This window comes from Hippoglossus hippoglossus, chromosome 3 (genome assembly GCF_009819705.1).
Source record: "Hippoglossus hippoglossus isolate fHipHip1 chromosome 3, fHipHip1.pri, whole genome shotgun sequence".
NCBI lineage: Eukaryota > Metazoa > Chordata > Actinopteri > Pleuronectiformes > Pleuronectidae > Hippoglossus > Hippoglossus hippoglossus.
The window spans coordinates 29,243,773-29,264,959 of NC_047153.1; the positions used below are offsets into that span (position 1 = coordinate 29,243,773).

At 39.1% G+C, this 21,187-nt stretch overlaps 2 protein-coding genes across 2 annotated transcripts; both read right to left on the reverse strand.

The window, feature by feature from the left end:
- Positions 1-1,524: 1,524 nt before the first annotated feature.
- On the reverse strand, positions 1,525-13,859 carry LOC117759365 (mucin-5B-like). Its single transcript, XM_034581437.1, has 23 exons — positions 13,774-13,859; positions 13,562-13,687; positions 13,326-13,443; positions 12,420-12,558; positions 12,120-12,230; positions 11,691-11,760; positions 11,344-11,481; positions 10,460-10,624; positions 10,195-10,289; positions 9,978-10,104; positions 9,507-9,762; positions 9,005-9,051; positions 8,608-8,711; positions 8,341-8,492; positions 6,409-6,547; positions 5,962-6,072; positions 5,543-5,719; positions 4,721-4,960; positions 4,068-4,224; positions 3,766-3,894; positions 3,026-3,173; positions 1,840-1,883; positions 1,525-1,748 (listed from the first exon to the last, which is right to left on the reverse strand). The coding sequence occupies exons 2-23, from the start codon at positions 13,665-13,667 to the stop codon at positions 1,525-1,527; spliced, it is 2,997 nt and encodes a 998-aa protein (XP_034437328.1). The 5' UTR covers positions 13,668-13,687; positions 13,774-13,859.
- A 412-nt stretch (positions 13,860-14,271) lies between these two features.
- Positions 14,272-20,892, reverse strand: LOC117759366 (mucin-2-like). The gene is made up of 8 exons (XM_034581438.1): positions 20,804-20,892; positions 20,312-20,353; positions 19,978-20,236; positions 18,760-18,874; positions 17,364-17,448; positions 16,594-16,700; positions 15,073-15,157; positions 14,272-14,408 (listed from the first exon to the last, which is right to left on the reverse strand). The coding sequence occupies exons 1-8, from the start codon at positions 20,877-20,879 to the stop codon at positions 14,272-14,274; spliced, it is 906 nt and encodes a 301-aa protein (XP_034437329.1). The 5' UTR covers positions 20,880-20,892.
- Positions 20,893-21,187: the final 295 nt, after the last annotated feature.

Here is a 21,187-nt window from a genome sequence, read left to right on the forward strand (position 1 = left end):
GGACCGGTGGTGGATTTAGGTGCTTCTGTTGTCTCAGCTGTTCCTTGTGTTGTTTCCTTTGAAGTAGTTGTTTCTGCAGGTGTGATTGTAGTTCCTTCCGTTATTGTTGTAACTGCTTTAGTGGTAGTAGTACTTACAGTTGGTGTTGATGTTACAACTGTTGTTTCTGGGCCTGGTGTTGTTGCTGGTCCTGGTGTTGTGACAACAGGCACTGCGGTTGTAGTCTCAACAACACTTGTGGTAGCAGTTGTCACTGGACCGGTGGTGGATTTAGGTGCTTCTGTTGTCTCAGCTGTTCCTTGTGTTGTTTCCTTTGAGGTAGTTGTTTCTGCAGGTGTGATTGTAGTTCCTTCCGTTGTTGTTGTAGCTGCTTTAGTGGTAGTGGTACTTACAGTTGGTGTTGATGTTACAACTGTTGTTTCGGGGCCTGGTGTTGTTGCTGGTCCTGGTGTTGTGACAACAGGCACTGCGGTTGTAGTCTCAACAACACTTGTGGTAGCAGTTGTCACTGGACCGGTGGTGGATTTAGGTGCTTCTGTTGTCTCAGCTGTTCCTTGTGTTGTTTCCTTTGAAGTAGTTGTTTCTGCAGGTGTGATTGTAGTTCCTTCCGTTGTTGTTGTAGCTGCTTTAGTGGTAGTGGTACTTACAGTTGGTGTTGATGTTACAACTGTTGTTCCTGGGCCTGGTGTTGTTGCTGGGCCTGGTGTTGTGACAACAGGCACTGCGGTTGTAGTCTCAACAACACTTGTGGTAGCAGTTGTCACTGGACCGGTGGTGGATTTAGGTGCTTCTGTTGTCTCAGCTGTTCCTGGTGTTGTTTCCTTTGAAGTAGTTGTTTCTGCAGGTGTGATTGTAGTTCCTTCCATTGTTGTTGTAGCTGCTTTAGTGGTAGTGGTACTTACAGTTGGTGTTGATGTTACAACTGTTGTTTCTGGGCCTGGTGTTGTTGCTGGTCCTGGTGTTGTGACAACAGGCACTGCGGTTGTAGTCTCAACAACACTTGTGGTAGCAGTTGTCACTGGACCGGTGGTGGATTTAGGTGCTTCTGTTGTCTCAGCTGTTCCTTGTGTTGTTTCCTTTGAAGTAGTTGTTTCTGCAGGTGTGATTGTAGTTCCTTCCGTTGTTGTTGTAGCTGCTTTAGTGGTAGTGGTACTTACAGTTGGTGTTGATGTTACAACTGTTGTTTCCTGGGCCTGGTGTTGTTGCTGGGCCTGGTGTTGTGACAACAGGCACTGCGGTTGTAGTCTCAACAACACTTGTGGTAGCAGTTGTCACTGGACCGGTGGTGGATTTAGTTGATGTTGTTGTCTCAACTTTTTCTGTTGTTGATATTGTTGGTCCAACTGTGATAGAATAAGACATTTTTTAAGTGGAAGTTATTTTTTTTTACAATGTATATTTATATGCACACCTATTGTATGACTATTAAAGAATGTTAAATACTATATATACTTTTTTCTTTATATGTTTATTTTTCTTGTACATACTAAAACAAAATAATTAAATAGCAGTTAAATGTATTCGCTAAGCTGCGTAGATAGTAATACCTGTCGTTGCTCCACCTGTGCTGAACGTAAAGGGCGTTGATGTAGGGCCAGGTGTGGTGGTCGTTAAGCAAGGGTTGACTTTCCTATTTACAGTCCCGTTGGCCCCACACATAGCTGTAATGCAGTTTCCTAGCCCATCCGTCGTGCTGTAGATGGTTTCCCCATATCCGTAGTATTTTCCGTTTACGAAGCATTTACAGGCTGCAAAACAAGAGTATCATCTTATTAAGGCAAATATCAATGTGTCTCTGTGTATGTGCATGTGTGTATGTGTCAAAAAATGTGTACTTACAGCTCATGTTGTAGCTGCATGACATTCCGGAAACCTTACAGGAGCTTTGGAACAGAGGGAAACAGATGCCATTTCATTGCTTTTTGACATATCATGCACAAACTGCAAACTTTTGGGTCCAAATTATAAATCATACCATTTCATTAACAAGGCCTGCATATCTCAAAATGTAAATTTTTAGCATAAATTGGTTGATGTTCAATTGACCCTCTAAATACTGCTCAAGCCACTCCTATTTGTTGGTGTAATGGGTTTATGTGTCATTTTGGAGGAAAGTTATCCAGACTATAAAATACGAAAAATTGTGACAGAACAAAAAAATATTGAAAACAATTGTAATTACTACTTAAAGTCGCAGGTTACATGTGTACTGTATTGTCATAGTTAACAGCTCTTCAGCTTTCTCACGTTCATCAAAAATGTATTATTATTTCTCTCTATCAAAAGCGAACTCAGTGGAGACACACAATTCAAGTTATTATACCATGGCTGATAAAGACAACTTTTCACAGCATGATATAATGACCTTTAGGCAACTGGAAAATGCACTTGGTGTCCACAATTGCAAAATTGTATGAATCTGCGGGCCACTCAGAAACTATTTCTACAATCAATATTGTACCAGGGACAGGAAATTAAAATATTACATTTCAGTTGTTAACAAACCTACACACCCTTGTAGTTTGCATACCTCATTTAAACAGTGATCATAAAGTCACCATTAAAATTCAGTCATGTTCCACGAAATTTCTTTACAACAGGTCTGCAATGCATCTGGCATATTTGTCCACTTGGACAATTCTTGGTAATTTTCTATTCATATCCTCCAACATTTTTGTTAAACTGTGTAATGAAAGAAGGTAGAAAGTATATTTATTTTATCCTTGATAGCCATTCCAGGTTGTTTTTTCTATGTGTTCTTTCCGTCAGTAAAATCTGACCTGAATGATTTGAAGTGAGATAGTGGCCTCTTGCACACCCATCATTGCCTTACTCAGGCATGATCTCCAGGTAAAATCTCGACAATTAGCTATGGAGTTTACCCAGAGTCTCCCTTTCACACAGAGATTTGTGGCAAAACTGTATGATGTTTTTCACCGGGAGATATTCGTTTTCTTTTAGTTTTTCATTTTTGCGTAGAAGCGTCATCAACTGAGATTAATCATTCCAAGTGTATGAGACGTACCAAGTGTAACAGTTGTTTGATGGAGCCTCATCTCCAACGCTGTAATGGGTACCTCTATCATCATAGCAACCACACTGGTTCCATTTAACACACTTCATGGTGTCTTCATCAAAGTATGGCTGGTTTGGAGGACAATGTGGATAGCAGCCTGCAAAGCAATTACAGTAGATATAGGGATGACGGATACAGTGATCAACCATTTATATGGATCAAAAAGCTTGGGACAGCTGAGATGATGTCGGTGTGTGTATGTTGGCGAGTCAGCAAGAGAGAGAGACAGAGAGAGAGAGAGAGAAGTGAGTGTTTGTGTGTGTGTGCGCATGCACAAATACAGCAGTACCCAATGTGATATTTCCCTCAAGTTCTGCAGAAGCTTCATACAGAAGCTATGCCATTCGGTTTTAGTAGTCACCTGCTTATAGTGATCAATTTGGCAAACGTGATCACTCTAAACGCTTTCCATTGTATAACATATAAATCTATTCAAACCTAATTGGAGGCGCCATCTAAAGTGCTCCCTTTACCCGTTGGGAACAGCTGTAGGCCCAGTCTCTTGACTAAGGACACCTTACCCTTAGGATATACTGTAATTACAGTAGGAGCTGGGGATCACACCACCAACCCTCTGAGTATGAAACTTGCCTGTCCTCTTGAGCCACAGTTGCCCAATCAAAGAGTCAAACAAATCTAATCAAGAAGTGTCAAGTCAAGATTTATGCCAAGAGATCTGTCTAATGCACCTTCCAGGGCAGTGATGAGGTTCGAACAGTTTCCTGATGGATTTCGGCATGTCTTCATGCAGGCAGCTCCACAAGGCCTGTAGTGCCACTCACAACCATCAGGAGCATTATAGTAGTCACAGAAAATAGCTGTAAGACAAAATGAGCATTAGCTTAGCTTGTGACACTTAATATGACAAATATATTTATTTATTTTTTGGATAAACACACAATTTAAGGTTTCTTTTTAGCACCCAAGAGTGCCCCTAAATCCTTAAATCCTGTAGTTCAAAATGTTCTGGTGTAATGGTGACCAAACTTACGGCACACTTTTGGAGTTCTCCATTTAACACACGCTCCAGCTTCATTACAAGCTTTGGCATAGGCAGCCACAGCAGTGCAGAGACATTCACAGTCCCCACCGGTGTCACAAGCACAAGAGTCTCTCACACAAGAATCAAAGTATGGTCCAGGGTCAACCTTGAATACACAATACTTTAATGTTAAGCAAAAAAAGTGCAGGGTAACAAAAACGTTAAATGTTAAAATATGCTAACATTATTATTAGCAGCAGTGTCACCAGTATCTTACCAGTAGAAATACTGGGGTGATGGTGGTGTAGAATGTCAGAAATCACCAAAATCATATGGAATCATCTACTAGGGACAGTAAATGTCCAGTCCAAATACTTGACAGTCAAGCATATAGTTTCTAAGATACCGTGCTATGGACCAATTTTTTTATTTTTTATATTGCAGCTAGATTGGCAGACCACCTGCCTGACCAACACAATAAGCAAAGAGTATTTAGACCCAATATTGCAAAGGAACAATACAATTTGTAAAATGGTAAAGGTTCTGTTTTTTATTTAACTCTTTCTAGTCTTGATGACCACTCAAACTGTCCCATACATTATAATAGTTTTGTGTATGTGCAAATCTATACTATAAAGTATGTTTGTTATCACCCTGGTTACCTGTGAATGACAGTTCTGGAAGGTGACACTGGTGATGATGCTACATTTTTTCTGGGACCAGGTTGCCCGGTAGCCGTTTGAGGAACAGGGATCACTGATTAGTTGGGCGCTGGGGCAGCTGGAGGAAACCCTCCAACTGTTACCAAATTCGAGAACATCGGCCACGGTCCCCTGAGAGCTTGTGGTGAAGTCATTCCTGCTGTTGCCATCATAGTTTCCACACAAACCGCAGACTTGACCCTGGGAGGGAGGAACCAATGACATTTACTGCTATATGATAGAATGTGATCTGTTTGTTGTCACTGTGTGTGACATTTTCATTTGGTGCCATTACTGTCCACTTTATAAAGGGCTGGAACTCTTGTGCATAATATTCTTCAACCCCATGGATCATCTGTGTAAAAACGTTATAAAATGTACACAGAGAATTTAAGCCCAATTCTTAATAAAAAAATGATTTAAGCTCATTCAAAGTTGAAGTGGTCAATTTTCTCTTGAGGCTAGGTACATATTAAAAACGTACAACTTTAAACTTTAAATATGTTTTTCTGAGCAGTTTGTCAAGTCCAAATTTCATTTTCCTTTTAGCTCTTTTGTTTCAAACAAATATCCTGCTCTGAAGATATTTCTGCATTACTTACCATACTGTCCTCTTAAAATGCACTGTCAAAAATATTACAAAAGTTGCTTTTTTAAATCACATGACCCGATAGGTCCATGAAGATTTTCATGTATCCTGACAATAAGCCAGACTGAATAGAATTTGTTTAAGTAACTTTAACTTTTGCAAAAGCTAGTTGTAACATAGACTTGTTGACTTACCTTGAAATCTGGGCTGAGTTTAATGAAAAGACTGGTCTTCTGGTCCCACATGAGCACGAGTCCTGCCTTGATCGTTACCACTAGGTAAATACCCATCTTGTGTATCTGAGCAGGGAACACTTTGCTGCTGCCCTTTATCACCTGGAAGTTCTCATCTTTAAGTTGGAATTCATTATCCTGTGGGTATCAAACATGCAGTTATTACTGCAACAGTAAGTTGACGTTCAAGATGTAATCATATCTTAATAGATAATTAAAAAAAATGTTTCCCTGTAACTCTGACCCATGTTCCTGAAACCTGGGAAGAAACTGCCTGCTAGAATTTCATCCATAGTCCTAGCTTAACCCTAGTGGTTAAGGTTGTGATCTAGTGTTTGAGGCAGAACATGCACATGCACATGTGTGTTAAGGTTGTTTACCCCCAGGAAGATCTTGATGGTCTTGGAACAGGTAGTTCCTGTGGATCCACATGGAACATTCTCAGTGATGATTCTGAAGCTTCCGTTGCTCTGACCAGTACCACAGAAGTCCTGAGTAAAGCACAGATGTGTAATACAATTACTGGAAACCATTGTTTAAGTTACAAAAGCTACTCAGTGTATTTAGATTCTCTACATATCTGTCTAAATAGTAGCTGTTATTGGTAGTGGCACATCCATTTAAAGTATTGCAGGTACTGACGAAAAGGACTGAGCAGCTCATATGTTGTATGTTTGAGAGAAAGTAGTTGCCCATGAAAATGTTGCTGCTGTATTAAATTATATTTTGCTGCTGCTATGATTAGGTTTGCATGCTAAATTCAACAGAGCTAACATCTAAAGGATTTCAACTTTAACTTCTGCTTATCTACCCGTCTGCCACTTTACCTGGAGGAGTGTGTATCCACACTGTCCACTGAAGTCAAACCTCTTATCATCAAATGTGACGTAGTGGCCATCTCCATAGATCCCACATACAGAATCACACAATTTTTCGGTACATTTGAACTTCCTTTCAGTGCAATAGCTGTGGAGACAAACAAACAACAGAGACAAACGTTCAGTCATGTAAACCTGCAGAGGAAAATTACAGAAACTGCATTTTTTTACAGCAATGTAGGGCATGTTTTAGGAGAACTTATTTTACAAGGAATCATCAGCAAGTATCTGTCATTACCATAGTTCATTTTTCTTGAGTTAAGAATACAACAATCTTGGTGCAGATTTGAGTACAATGACAACAAATGCACTCTCACCACCTCTCGATCGCACCAAATCAAGCAACTATTTTGATATATGTGAACATTAGATTGTGGAAAATATGTTTAGACCTATTGACTATTTATTTAAAAATCTAAATAATTTTACAGTATTTACAAAACTATTTTCCATTGTCTGTTTGAGCACAGTTTTCGGCCTCAGAGGTACAGTAACCCTAACTTGGCCCTTTGTTTAAATTGTGTGTTCTTTGTTTTAGGGCTCAACACAACTGACCATGCTGGCCTCAGAAGGCCATGAAGAAGACCTGCAAGTTTCTGTCACTCTTTCACTGACAGACTGACACACGCACACACTTACTGCATTAATGCTATTTAGTTAATTAAAACTTTTTTTTGTTATTTAAAGACTATGTGTGGTGTCCTTATTTTGTCACATACCTTTGAGCAAGGTTCTTCCTAACTGGTTGTAGGGGGAGTCAGTTAAAAAAAGATAGGGCTGCCTTTCTAAGTAGATCTCCCTCACAGGACAACTAATGCTGGACAACAACACATTTCACTAAGATGAGGTCTGCATGGCACCAAACCAGAACTAGGTTATCAGCTCACCATCACAACACACCAGAGGGAACCTGTCACTCTATGTTGTACCATTCTTTACCTCACAAAATTGATGCATCACATGGTCCCCAGAGAAGAACAATGATCTGATAAATCAATTTGGTTTCAAGACAAAAAATGGTCTGAAAGAATTCAAATACTATTTTGTGGTTAATAAATTCAAAATATTAACTTCTTTTAGGGTGTACAGTTTAAATATGGACAACCAGACTCACATGGGTTACATGTCTCCACGTACAAACCATGAACTAATGTAATTAAAGGAATACATAACGTTTTAGAACTGGGTAAAAACTGAAAATATCCAAGATAGAAAGGATGAGAAGAAGATACAGTAATACATCTACAGTAAATTATCAGTAATTATTTAGTAAACAATTACACCATCAATATTATACAGGTGTGTTATTTTATCAATCCAAATTAAGAAGCTAAATGTTAAATATAAGTGACATCAATGTTAAGAGAGGGTGTGATGAATTTCTTTTTTAATCAATTTTTTTTACTATCTTAGATACACTGGGAAAAATAATTACAGTAATTGAAATTTTGTCACAAAGCCTCCAATTTTTTGAATGTGTATTGTTAAGTAAAATACCAAGTTCTGTATAAGAAGTATATATTTAGTTATATTATAGGCTTTATTATTATACTAAGTAATAATGAAAGTTTGAACCAAGGAGAAAAGTCATGGTTTTATTACGAAAAACCTAACATGACTCATGAGTCTTACATAATACAGGAGATCTATGTATGTGTTAGATTACACACTTTTCTTTTGCAATATTATGTCTGTTGTTTTTTACAGACACATATTGTCTATATGAATAATATATGTAATGTATTTTATATCTTGACTGGTGTCATTTCTTCTGAATCTCAAATCCCTGTAGTTCATAAGCTCTGGGAGAGAGATATTTAATGTGTGTATTCCCATACAGGTACATAGTATTATGGTATGTATGTAAAGCACTGTACAGACCAGGTGTTGCAGTCGACCGTCAGTGTGTCTTGAGGCTGGTAGATCTTTCCGTTGTGCACACATGGACATTTGGATTCCTTGATACAGCCACCTAATCCATCTGACACCTGGCCATCAGGGCACATGCAGCCTGACAGACAGCCTGTACTGATCTATATTTAGATGAGAGAGCAAAAAGAGGGAGTCAGCAAACAGGATCTGCATATGTCCATGTGTGTCTAAATGTTTGACGTGTGTGAGTGTGTATATGTGTTGAGCTGTACTTACACAAGCCATGTCCAGAGTGCTGCAGCTCTTTTGACACTCAATACCAGGAGTCCCGGGTTGAGCCTCGGAGCAGTTGAAATATACCATGGGGGAAGTACATATGGCTGTGTAGTAAATAACAAATTCAAATGAGCTTTATTTGCATTATAACAGACTTATGATCATGTCAAAATTTCCAGTTGTCTTGTGTGTAATTCCTTCAACAATTTCCTCTAATTCAGCATAAATAGCTTCATTATTGCATGGAGATTTCATGATCTTGAAAAGAATGCCTTTTTAGCTATCGGTCATTATTTCATTCACAAATAGATTGTAGGAGTCAATCGCTGAATTCAATAAATGCTAATATCTGTGATCTGAATTACAGGGATTGAAGGGTCCACATGTGCAAACCTACATAGAGGTGCTCCTCCTGGGCAGCTGAGAATTCCTTGTCTGCAGGAGCTGTTAGTACAGGTATGAGAGGACGTGGAAAACAGAGTTAGTGTCTGAAATCACTCACTAATCACTATATAGTCCACTATATAATACATTTTGTATTGCTGTTCGAATGTGAAATTACATATTTTTTACCCTACATGGGCGACTTATTGTATTCCACAGCGCATCGTGACAAATAGTGTAAAACTGAGCACATCCCAGCACAAACTTTCAGAGTTCTTTTTATTTCCCTCTGGGCACATTTCTCCTGCGCCCCAAAGGCTCCTATCTCTTGTATTGAAGAGGAGCTGGAGCTAAAATTTGTCTGTATGTGATTCTTCCTCATGATAAGAATGGTGGGGCAGCGCCCTAACGCCCCCTATTGACCAGCTGCCTCTGGTAATTGTTACCTATAAAACACACTGTTGTTAGTGACTGCTTAAAGCTCAACTGTTGGCACCACTGCCCTCTGTACTTACCATGTGTGTTCCTCTATGGTGATAGTCTGTTTAGCAGGAATAATGGAATCTTTATCATAACAGGGACAGTGTGACCTGGTCACACACTTCCTCTCCTCATTCAAGTAGGTTCCCTCATTACAGCCACAGCCGTCCACTGTGGGGACGCTGACCTGGCAGGAGTAATCAGTCTGGCTCAGGGAGCGGCACATACGCATGCAGCTGGTCATATTATAGGCATACACTGTTCCTGCTGGACAAGATTCACTGAATTTGCCTGGTAGGAGAGAAAAAGAGTTCAGAGATTAATTATATTTTTCATGTAGTTCAAATTCATTGTTGCAAATAGGCAAAAGCACAGGCCCATAGAGTATAAAGTGCAGGTGAGTCCTCCAGGTCTCAGATGGACCCTACATTAAATGATCATCACAAAAGATTATTACAAAAGTAATTGCCACAGTAAAACAAAGGAGCCCTCGTGGTTTCGCTCACCACAGATGGTCGACCTCCAGCCAGTCAGGTGGATTCCTGCCGCTGAACAGGCATAGACGTATGAGGAGATTGCAGCACACATGCAGACCTCACTTTGGTCACAGTTACAGCTGTCATACATGCAGTTCTGTGAGGAGACATTGTGGGCACAGACACATGAACAAGGGTACGGTTGTTTAGTTTATTTGTCATTCCAGCTTTGTGTGTGCAGACTTACATCTTTGTACGGGGTGGGGCTAATGACAGAGTGGCAAGGAGCAAACACTCCCATAGGATCCGTCAGTTTGGAGCAACTGTACCGGGCATAACTCTCTGAGACACAGAAACATCCAGAAATGAAGTTGTTAAATAACATCATATTCCTGAAAATGACATGAGTAACTCTAAAATATAGCATTGTATGGCATGGCATGGCTTAATAAAATATGATGTGATAACCAATATATGATGTGCCATGACAAAGCATGTAAAGAGAGCTATACCCTTGTTGATGCCATTGCTACAGGGGTGTCCAAAAGTTGTTTTCATGTCTTTGCAGCTGGCTCTGGTTTTCCACGTGTTGGCAAAGGCTGCAGCGGTGCCCTCCACCAGCCCGCTCATCACCTTGAAGTCATCAGTCACCTTGTCATTGAAGTTCCCACACAATCCTAATGGATAAAATCACAGATTTACACAAACACAAACATTTACCCATATGAAAATATGGGTGAAGTATAACAAACATATCCACTTTTCCACTGTTAGTTTCTAAATTTAAGTGGTTGATTGACATTTGTAAATACTGGTAAAAAAGCAGATTAAGGGGGTTATACTTATTCTGGATACATTAAGGTGCTGCATGCAGCTCGCCAAAATAAGATTCACTCATTTAGAAAGAAAAAGAAAATCAATTTTTTTTTCTTAATTTAGAAAGTGTGTTGGTGGCCAAGTGTAAAAATACATTTGGTTGATTATAAAACCGTAGCAGGTCAGAGACATCAGCTGAGTAAGTGGGCCTTCAGTGTGGCTAACAACACATTAGTGTTTAATCAGAAAGAAGAATGTGGCCACCCCAGAAAGTGATGTGAGTGATCAGATGTCATCTGTGCCCTCAGTGCATTAAACACCTTTCTTAATACTTCAGTAGACTGTTATGGGAGAACAACCTTTGCATTGAGTGTATGACCAAATGTGATGGCTGAGGATTTATTACACACATTACTATTGTTTTCCTCATTGTATGAAAATGTAATGTGGACATCTGACATTGTAACATAATATATATATATATATATGTATGACAAAAACGAAGAGAGGCATTATAAGTACCCATTAAACCTTAAAGAAAAATGTGGAGGAAGCTTTTTATAATAAAATGAAGTCCTACCAGAGGTTGTTCCTTTGAGCGAAGGATTAGCTGTAATGAAGACCTGCATCAGAGGCACCAGCTGGACCATTATTTGTAAGCCCAATTTAGTGCTTATAACCATGTAGAAGGATGATGGCTTGAAGACACCCAGATCCGCTGCAGTAGTCGAGAGACATTGAAAATCTCAGTTTTACAGCAACTTGTCCAGACATTCAAAGATATTTGAATATAATTACTGTGTCTCCTTAATTCATAGACTCTTAAAGCGTGGTATAATCTTTTTTCCGCACTCAAGAAAGTAGAATAGAGCCCCCACAAATGACTCTTAAAAAACAACAACTCTGGTATGATTTAAAGTAACTCACGTGTGAAAAGTGGAAGCTGAGAAGGGATGTTGTTTACAAAGACCTGCCCGGACTCCTGAATTTTAACAACCTGTTTGTGGAAAGACACATTTGAGTTTACATCAAACATTAGTCCAACGGTAATGATGGTGTCTGTTTAAAGCTTTGCTATTACTTATGTTGTGGGGACCTAAATCTGTTTACACAGTCACATTATGGGGACTTGTCTTTTCCTCTTTATGGAGAAGCAAGCCACATTATAAAAATCATTGAAGACATTTTTAAGGTTTTAAGGTTAAGTTTAGGTCAAGCTTACGATAAGGTTGAGGGTAACTATGGTTATGGTTGGAGAAAGTCTCCAGGAAATCAATGTAAGTCAATGTATTGTCTTCAGGAGTCATGGAGACACGACTGTGTGTATGTGCACGTGTTCTTGTGCCTGGAGCTTACCACAGAATTGTTGTATAAGGACAGTGTCACAGCCTTGAGGCAGGTATGTTTTTCAGATTTACCACACTTGAGCAGGTCCACCAGCAAAGTGAATAGGGAGCCATCAGCGTGCTGCAACACACATAAGAAACAAAGCTCATCACCAACAACAAACACCAATCTGGTTCAGGACACACTGAGATTTCTCTGTTGTTACTGTATAGCATGGTGCATGCCATGTAGAGAGGGTTGTGTGTATAAGGTGTAACCCTGTTGTGTATGTGGCAGTAGAGAAGCAGTGTTCCTGATGACAGTGTCTACCTTAGCCAGAATGTAGGAGCAGTCCCCATGGAAGGTGTAGACTTTTCCATCAAAGGTGTTGATGTGAGCTCCTCCCTCCACAGAGCAGGTTCCTGGGCAGTTCTCTTCACTGCATTTCCACTTACCACCCTGACACTCACTGTCAGTACACACACACACACACAGTATTATTTCAGCAGTGTTATCATGTCATCAGAATTAAATTCCCTAAAGTAATCTCAACATGATTAAGCAACAGTTTTTTAAATATATGGAGAACTATTTTACAATGCTCCACTTTTTTTCAGTAATCAGAGTTGAGCCGGCTTCATTACAGCCAAATCTAATTATGGAACGGTTAGAGAAACAAAACAAACAAATTAACAATGACTGAAACCTAAAATTAACATTTATCCACATCAACGGTGAATAGGGAGGAAATGTAGGGCCTTACTTTATATTAAAGTAACAGTTGGTGTAAGTCGACAAAGGTGTGACATTAATGCTTTGAACAAACTCTAGATATCGGCAGAGTGCTATTATTTACTTTAGTTGTAAGTCATATATTTCAAAACATTCCGAAATTAATTCCTCTTCTTCACACGTTCAGTGTCCAAATAAGGTTCCGCCTCTCACATTTGACCAAATTCATGTTGTACATCACTTAAATGTTGTCTTACGAATGAAGGACCATTGAACGTCCAGCAGGTTTTATGGTGCGGCCTACTTTTAATAAATGTTTGGTTCTTGCTTATCTATATTAAAGGAAATAAAGGAAAAGACCCTAATTGTACTCATTGTCAACATTTTGTTCATATCAATCTTTGGTCAATTGAGGGATCAGCATTTTGAAGTGAAAGCGATTCAATGAAAATTGAATTGAAAATTGAATTGACTCAATGAAGTTAAATGTAGTTCTCCTCTCACCAGGATCTGCAGCTGTGATTGTACGACTCTCCTGACTGGTACACTTTGTTGTTGTGCAGACATGCACACTGAGACTGTACAATACAGCCAGTGTTACTGATGTCATCAAACACTTTTCCTGAGGGGGAGGAGGGACATGACAATCTTCATTGTCAGGCTTATTTTGTGTGTGACATGTTAGATTGCATTTTCTTACATATGGTATTATCATGTATGTATGAAATGTGTGTGGATACCGGCAGGGCAGCTGCAGCCATCATGGCAGTGGCTGTCACATGTCTGGCTGGCCTGAGGGGTGGAGCAGGTGTCGGGACATGCACTGCTACACTCCAAGAATGTCATGTTATATGGACATTCCTTGTCTGTAGAGACAAACACGTAAATCTTGCTGTACCAGAGACAATCAAGCCTGTTAGCAAATTAGCAGATTAGAAATAAGCACCCTTACAGCAAAAACGTTCATTCCTCCATTGCTGGGGCTTGCCACCAGCGTGGATACACTCTCTGGAGTACTCTGAGACGGTTTTGCAGAGGAGGGAGTAGCTGTCATCTGCATGAGTTGCAGAAGTCGGCCATACAGATTTTATTGAAAGATTCCACATCCAGACGGTCCTTGCAGTCGAGGAACGAAGCACCGACGAACACCTTGCTACAAAAACACTGAAAAAAAAATGATTCTGTTTTTAATAAAACTTCTTTATAACCCTTCTTTAGATATAGATGACTTGCTCTTGTACTGCTCCTGATAGCTGAGAACACATAACAAGTTGAACAACAGGTAATGCACTGATGGGAGGTGTAATGACTGATCTTGCTTGCAAGAAGGAACAAGTTTGAATTATAAATAAGAACATTTTGTGGAAATGAAGAACCTGTCTCACTGGACAAGTTAAATATTAACATGTTATATTTTGTAAAGCATGCTCCATCCAGTCAAAGTTCTCATCTATCTCATCTCATCTATCCAGGATGATACCTTATCTCCACAGCTCTGCACGTCACTCAGCTCAGGCTCCTCACACGTCTCTGATGGTTCATCCACCTTGAAGGTTTCAGCAAAGTCTTCCAAAGACTGACTAGATCCTACAGTACAGTACAGTAGAGTCAGTCACTAATTGTATCCATCTCACTCAATTTGTTGCCATTTTTATGAGAATTGCAACTTGTTTTTAAATTCCAGGAAGAACAGTTTTCTATATGAAAAGCAAGTTGTTGTTGTTTTTCCGCTGAGTAGTGTCAATGTGAAATTAGTTTTTCTCTTCTTAGAGTTGGAAACATGAAGTCAAGCTACAGTGTATATTTATGGTTTGAATTACAAGGGGGTTAAGAGAAGCTAGGCTCCACTGAAAGCATAATTTGAGATTTTCAGGCAGAGGTCTGAAACAAGCGACAGACTTTTCTCTATAATGGAGTCCCTGAAATATATATTAGTAAAAAATATGTCTTTGTTTGTTTTTCACTCATTAAAATACCAATTTCAAGTATATATGTCTCCAATGGTCTCCACTAATTAACACAATGCTGTGTCTAACTGCTGTGACAATTCAGATGATGACGCAGCCCTCAAGTCACATATGTTTTAACATTAACGTTTTTAACATTACACACAGATGTCCACTTTATTTTGTGGCTGTAAGACAGACAGAGGAGAAGGACAGGAAAGTGACAGCCCAGCCATGGCAAGAGAGACACACACAAACAGAATGGAAAATATAGCTCCCCTCCATAAGCCTGCAAAGAATCTTACCCTCCTTCTCAAGATCATTGGATGAGCCGTCAAAGTTTCCACAGAGTCCACAGACCTGGTTCTTGTATTTGTCGTCAATCTCGATCTGTGAACAGAGCCCAAACATATAGTAGTGATTGCCAAGATCACAAGTTTAGACTTACACATTTATGATTCATGGATGTCTTTTAGGATCGCAACATAGTATGTAGAAAAGTTTGAATTGTGTAATTTTTTCTGTGTAATCCATTTGGGAATTAAACAAACAGCTCATGTACCAGAAAAAGAAGGGAAACTGGTATATATCACACAGCACCTTCTTGGTTAGCAGTGTGTGGTGTCTGTCATAGAGGAGAGACACATTTAGTTTGTAGCTAGTGCGTCATTTACTCTGCAAATAAAAGGAGTCAGCTGTAAATTTCACTAATTTCCAATCCCAACAATACCAAGAACAATTAAGCAATGATAATTGACTCCAATGTAACCATCGTGAAATAATTATATTTTTCGGAAAAATCTCTCATTTCTTTATCAGAAAATCCTTTAATCGCCGATGTCCTCATGAGGTAATGCACTCAGCCACATGTTAACTTAAAGCAGCTATTTGCATTGTGGTTTTCAGGTTCAAGTTTTTCATGTTGTTTGTGGATCTGCCGAGGGCAATGTGTATTCCACAAACTCACCTAGTGACTCTCTGAGTGAGCCTTGATCAATATTTGTCAGACCTTTCACTGCTACCTCAGCTACCGGGGTTGTTGTTTTTTTCAGCCAACTTTGTCTGTGTTAAAACAGACCTTAGTGAGCCCTGCCACAGGGGCGAGTGACTGATTACCTCAAACAAAACTGTCACGTGTAAAATATTTCTCTGAGCCCTGGAGACTGTTTCATATAAAACATTATTCTTCAAGACTCAGTCATGGCTCTCATATGTCTTTACATTCATAAAACAGCACAACAGTGGTAAATACAGGTTCTAACCTACTGACATAAAGCAAACATTCAGACTCTTTTAAAGTGCAGGCTGCTGTGCACACCTAATCTAATTGTCTACTTTTATCAACTTGGTCTGTGAACAACTGCGGTGGCTCTCAATGGCTCAATGAGCTGAATGGCTCTTATATTAGAGTTTCTGTTGCAATGATAAGCTTTATCAGACTGTGGTAGTCCAGATAACACTTGTTAGAGAGATAGATTGGTCATGAAAAGAACACCTTGCTACAAAAACGCTGAAAAAAAAATGATTATGTTTTTAATAAAACTTCTTTATAACCCTTCTTTAGATATAGATGACTTGCTCTTGTACTGCTCCTGATAGCTGAGAACACATAACAAGTTGAACAACAGGTAATGCACTGATGGGAGGTGTAATGACTGATCTTGCTTGCAAGAAGGAACAAGTTTGAATTATAAATAAGAACATTTTGTGGAAATGAAGAACCTGTCTCACTGGACAAGTTAAATATTAACATGTTATATTTTGTAAAGCATGCTCCATCCAGTCAAAGTTCTCATCTATCTCATCTCATCTATCCAGGATGATACCTTATCTCCACAGCTCTGCACGTCACTCAGCTCAGGCTCCTCACACGTCTCTGATGGTTCATCCACCTTGAAGGTTTCAGCAAAGTCTTCCAAAGACTGACTAGATCCTACAGTACAGTACAGTAGAGTCAGTCACTAATTGTATCCATCTCACTCAATTTGTTGCCATTTTTATGAGAATTGCAACTTGTTTTTAAATTCCAGGAAGAACAGTTTTCTATATGAAAAGCAAGTTGTTGTTGTTTTTCCACTGAGTAGTGTCAATGTGAAATTAGTTTGTCTCTTCTTAGAGTTGGAAACATGAAGTCAAGCTACAGTGTATATTTATGGTTTGAATTACAAGGGGGTTAAGAGAAGCTAGGCTCCACTGAAAGCATAATTTGAGATTTTCAGGCAGAGGTCTGAAACAAGCGACAGACTTTTCTCTATAATGAGTCCCTGAAATATATATTAGTAAAAAATATGTCTTTGTTTGTTTTTCACTCATTAAAATACCAATTTCAAGTATATATGTCTCCAATGGTCTCCACTAATTAACACAATGCTGTGTCTAACTGCTGTGACAATTCAGATGATGACGCAGCCCTCAAGTCACATATGTTTTAACATTAACGTTTTTAACATTACACACAGATGTCCACTTTATTTTGTGGCTGTAAGACAGACAGAGGGGAAGGACAGGAAAGTGACAGCCCAGCCATGGCAAGAGAGACACACACAAACAGAATGGAAAATATAGCTCCCCTCCATAAGCCTGCAAAGAATCTTACCCTCCTTCTCAAGATCATTGGATGAGCCGTCAAAGTTTCTACAGAGTCCACAGACCTGGTTCTTGTATTTGTCGTCAATCTCGATCTGTGAACAGAGCCCAAACATATAGTAGTGATTGCCAAGATCACAAGTTTAGACTTACACATTTATGATTCATGGATGTCTTTTAGGATCGCAACATAGTATGTAGAAAAGTTTGAATTGTGTAATTTTTTCTGTGTAATCCATTTGGGAATTAAACAAACAGCTCATGTACCAGAAAAAGAAGGGAAACTGGTATATATCACACAGCACCTTCTTGGTTAGCAGTGTGTGGTGTCTGTCATAGAGGAGAGACACATTTAGTTTGTAGCTAGTGCGTCATTTACTCTGCAAATAAAAGGAGTCAGCTGTAAATTTCACTAATTTCCAATCCCAACAATACCAAGAACAATTAAGCAATGACCATCGTGAAATAATTATATTTTTCGGAAAAATCTCTCATTTCTTTATCAGAAAATCCTTTAATCGCCGATGTCCTCATGAGGTAATGCACTCAGCCACATGTTAACTTAAAGCAGCTATTTGCATTGTGGTTTTCAGGTTCAAGTTTTTCATGTTGTTTGTGGATCTGCCGAGGACAATGTGTATTCCACAAACTCACCTAGTGACTCTCTGAGTGAGCCTTGATCAATATTTGTCAGACCTTTCACTGCTACCTCAGCTACCGGGGTTGTTGTTTTTTTCAGCCAACTTTGTCTGTGTTAAAACAGACCTTAGTGAGCCCTGCCACAGGGGCGAGTGACTGATTACCTCAAACAAAACTGTCATGTGTAAAATATTTCTCTGAGCCCTGGAGACTGTTTCATATAAAACATTATTCTTCAAGACTCAGTCATGGCTCTCATATGTCTTTACATTCATAAAACAGCACTACAGTGGTAAATACAGGTTCTAACCTACTGACATAAAGCAAACATTCAGACTCTTTTAAAGTGCAGGCTGCTGTGCACACCTAATCTAATTGTCTACTTTTATCAACTTGGTCTGTGAACAACTGCGGTGGCTCTCAATGGCTCAATGGGCTGAATGGCTCTTATATTAGAGTTTCTGTTGCAATGATAAGCTTTATCAGACTGTGGTAGTCCAGATAACACTTGTTAGAGAGATAGATTGGTCATGAAAAGAAAACATCAGCTTTATTCCTCTAACAAGTAAATTGGTGTGAGGCCAAATATGTTCTTTTCTATGCATACGTCTTGACTTATGCCCCAGGCGTATGCAGTTCAAAACATTCAGATCCTGCTAAGCTGTTTACAGCAGGGTCACAGTGTGTAACCTCTGTGTTTAAAATGTTATCAAAATACACGTGAGCGCAAAAGTTCATGTGTGCAAGTGCGAGGGTGTTCTCCATACATCCAGGGAGTCATCCAAGTTCCAGATGGCCATGATTCCCAGCTTGGCTTCGACAGTGATACTAGACATGGTTCCCTTCACAGTCACCCCGAACGTGACGAACGGCAGAGACACTCTGCAGCAAAACGCACAGAGTTAGTGTGACAATGAGCAGCAGCTGACACATAGAGGCAAACCTCTCTCGTTTCAACTGTGGGTGAGAACAAATCATTAAAAGATTTTTTCAATGATCACTGAACACTACAGTGGTCTCCATCCTTCAGGTCAGAAACAAATGTTAGAAACCTACACAACTTTGTCTTTCTTACTTCTATTTGCTGTTGCATGCAGCGAATAGTCTCAAAGTATTAATGATTGCGGATATCAGTAAATGTAAAATGTTAAAAAAGTTCTAGGTCGTAAACTGTCATTAATGCCAATGCCCATTAAATGACTTCAGATCATTTAGTTCAATGTTACTACTAAAATAGTCATCAAATCAGGTTGAAATGATGACAAATGAAGAGTAACTGAGAAGTTCTATGCACACTTTACTTTATCACAGTGTGAAAATCCGCCTGTAGGTTGAAATGAGTTTGAGTAGTGACAGTGCCACAGTCTACTGCTGTTGCTTCTGTGCCACTGGCAGACACTGAAATCCTGTCAATTGCATAAAATACTTGTCCAAGTGACGTGTGGGTTGTAACTCTTGATGATCACTGACGATAAAAAACAATTGTTTGGCAAAAATTTTACTTTGAAGTGATCTATGATTATTATTCAAGTGATTGAGTTTAGTGGTTTCCAAATGTCCTCTCTTGACGTGCTTCTTCGCCCTTTATAAACAAGATGGTTTATTTTTATAATATAAAAATTGACATCAATACAACATAATTTATACAAGACATGCTGATTGTTGATATTTCAAATTGGTCTCTATTACTCCTCTTCGGGCTATTCTGCTCCGTTTTACTCCCCAATGGAATACTGAGTTTTTTTCCTTTTAACTGACTCTGATTGATTACTGTGATAATCAATAACTAGACATTAGAATCCCACTTCAAATATTGTCCTCTTAAACACTAATACATCATGTGCATTTAATTTGAATGATGAATTTCACCAGAATTTTTGAGCAACACTAGAATTGTAGCAGAAATTCAACACAAAGTATGACTGAACATATTGGGTACCGAGTGTCCCGGATGGATGCATTTCATTTGTCTGGACTGAACTTACATCTTGCCATTGACAATCACTGCCTTTTTAGAGAGCTCCACCACTGTGCCCTCCAGCTTCAGGATGATGTTGCTGATGGTGACTGATGTGCCGTCTATCTTGCGCCTCATCTGGATGTTGAAATTTTCAAAGTTGTCCCCACACTGCGAGGCCAGGACATGGTTACAGGTGGAGGCCAATTGGAAGAAATGTCCATCGAAGGTCTTGAAGTGATAGTGTCCCCATGTCGAACAGACTCGGTCGATGTGAGATGCATTAGCTACAACAACATTAATATTAGAACATCATTTTGAAGAATTACAAAGACATCAATTTTGGGTATTTGCACAGTTACCTGAATCCACGCTTATCTTGTTTGCAGAATCAATGATGTTAACTGTAGGGAACAGAAGAGATACTCATTTTGAATTTTACCACAGTTATTATCTGATATTCTGAATCTGCTTGTTCTGACACTCCATTAAAACTTATACTGAATATTATAATCAACCCAGAGATTACATATTATTCAATAAACTGGTTCTATTGTTGATATCTTCAATTCATTAATATTCCATATCGAAAAGTTATTGTTGATATTTGGAATAAATGAGAAAATACCATAATGTATTTTATATAAATATTTCTAAAGTTTCTCATACTATTTAATAGACAAATACAAAGTAAATGTAGAAGTTATCCAAACAAGGTTCAATTACAGCTACAGGTTTAAATGGGATAACTAACTTCTCTTTTTTCACCATTCAACAAAATATACATCAATAGAATCAGTCGCTTGTTTTCTCAATGATTAGCTCCAATCGTCTTTTAAATTTCAATCACTCACCAGTCTGAGTGAGGGAGCCGACCAGCAGCTTTAGGTATATGAGCCCTAATGCGCATTGGAGTCCTGTAGTCCCCATGTTGATCCCAATGACTGACCCAGTATGATAGGACTCACCTGAAGGATGGATCCATTTATAGCCTGTCAGTCAAGGTGGAGCTACACCGCTTCCTTCAGGGAAGAGAGAGAGAGAGAGAGAGAGAGAGAGAGAGAGAGAGAGAGAGAGAGAGAGAGAGAGAGAGAGAGAGAGAGAGACTCACCTCTTAAATAAATATAGAAATGTGCAAATAGTTACTATTTGTTTTTTCATCAAACATGTCATCAACTCCATCACCGCACCAAGCAGATTGTTCAGGTCTCTGATTAACTGCACAAAATGTTTGGCAT

Bases quoted from the DNA above. Each gene is read 5' to 3' on its own strand.
- LOC117759365 (XM_034581437.1), bottom strand. From the start codon at position 13,667: ATGACATTCTTGGAGTGTAGCAGTGCATGTCCCGACACCTGCTCCACC. The intron at 13,444-13,561 runs GTATCCACACAC...CCTCCCCCTCAG, and splicing joins TGGCTGCAGCTGCCCTGCCG to GAAAAGTGTTTGATGACATC. The intron at 12,559-13,325 runs GTGAGAGGAGAA...GTGTACTGACAG, and splicing joins AATCACAGCTGCAGATCCTG to TGAGTGTCAGGGTGGTAAGT.
- LOC117759366 (XM_034581438.1), bottom strand. From the start codon at position 20,879: ATGGGGACTACAGGACTCCAATGCGCATTAGGGCTCATATACCTAAAG. The intron at 15,158-16,593 runs GTATCATCCTGG...CTCTGTTCACAG, and splicing joins TGCAGAGCTGTGGAGATAAG to ATCGAGATTGACGACAAATA. The intron at 14,409-15,072 runs GTAAGATTCTTT...ACTGTACTGTAG, and splicing joins CAATGATCTTGAGAAGGAGG to GATCTAGTCAGTCTTTGGAA.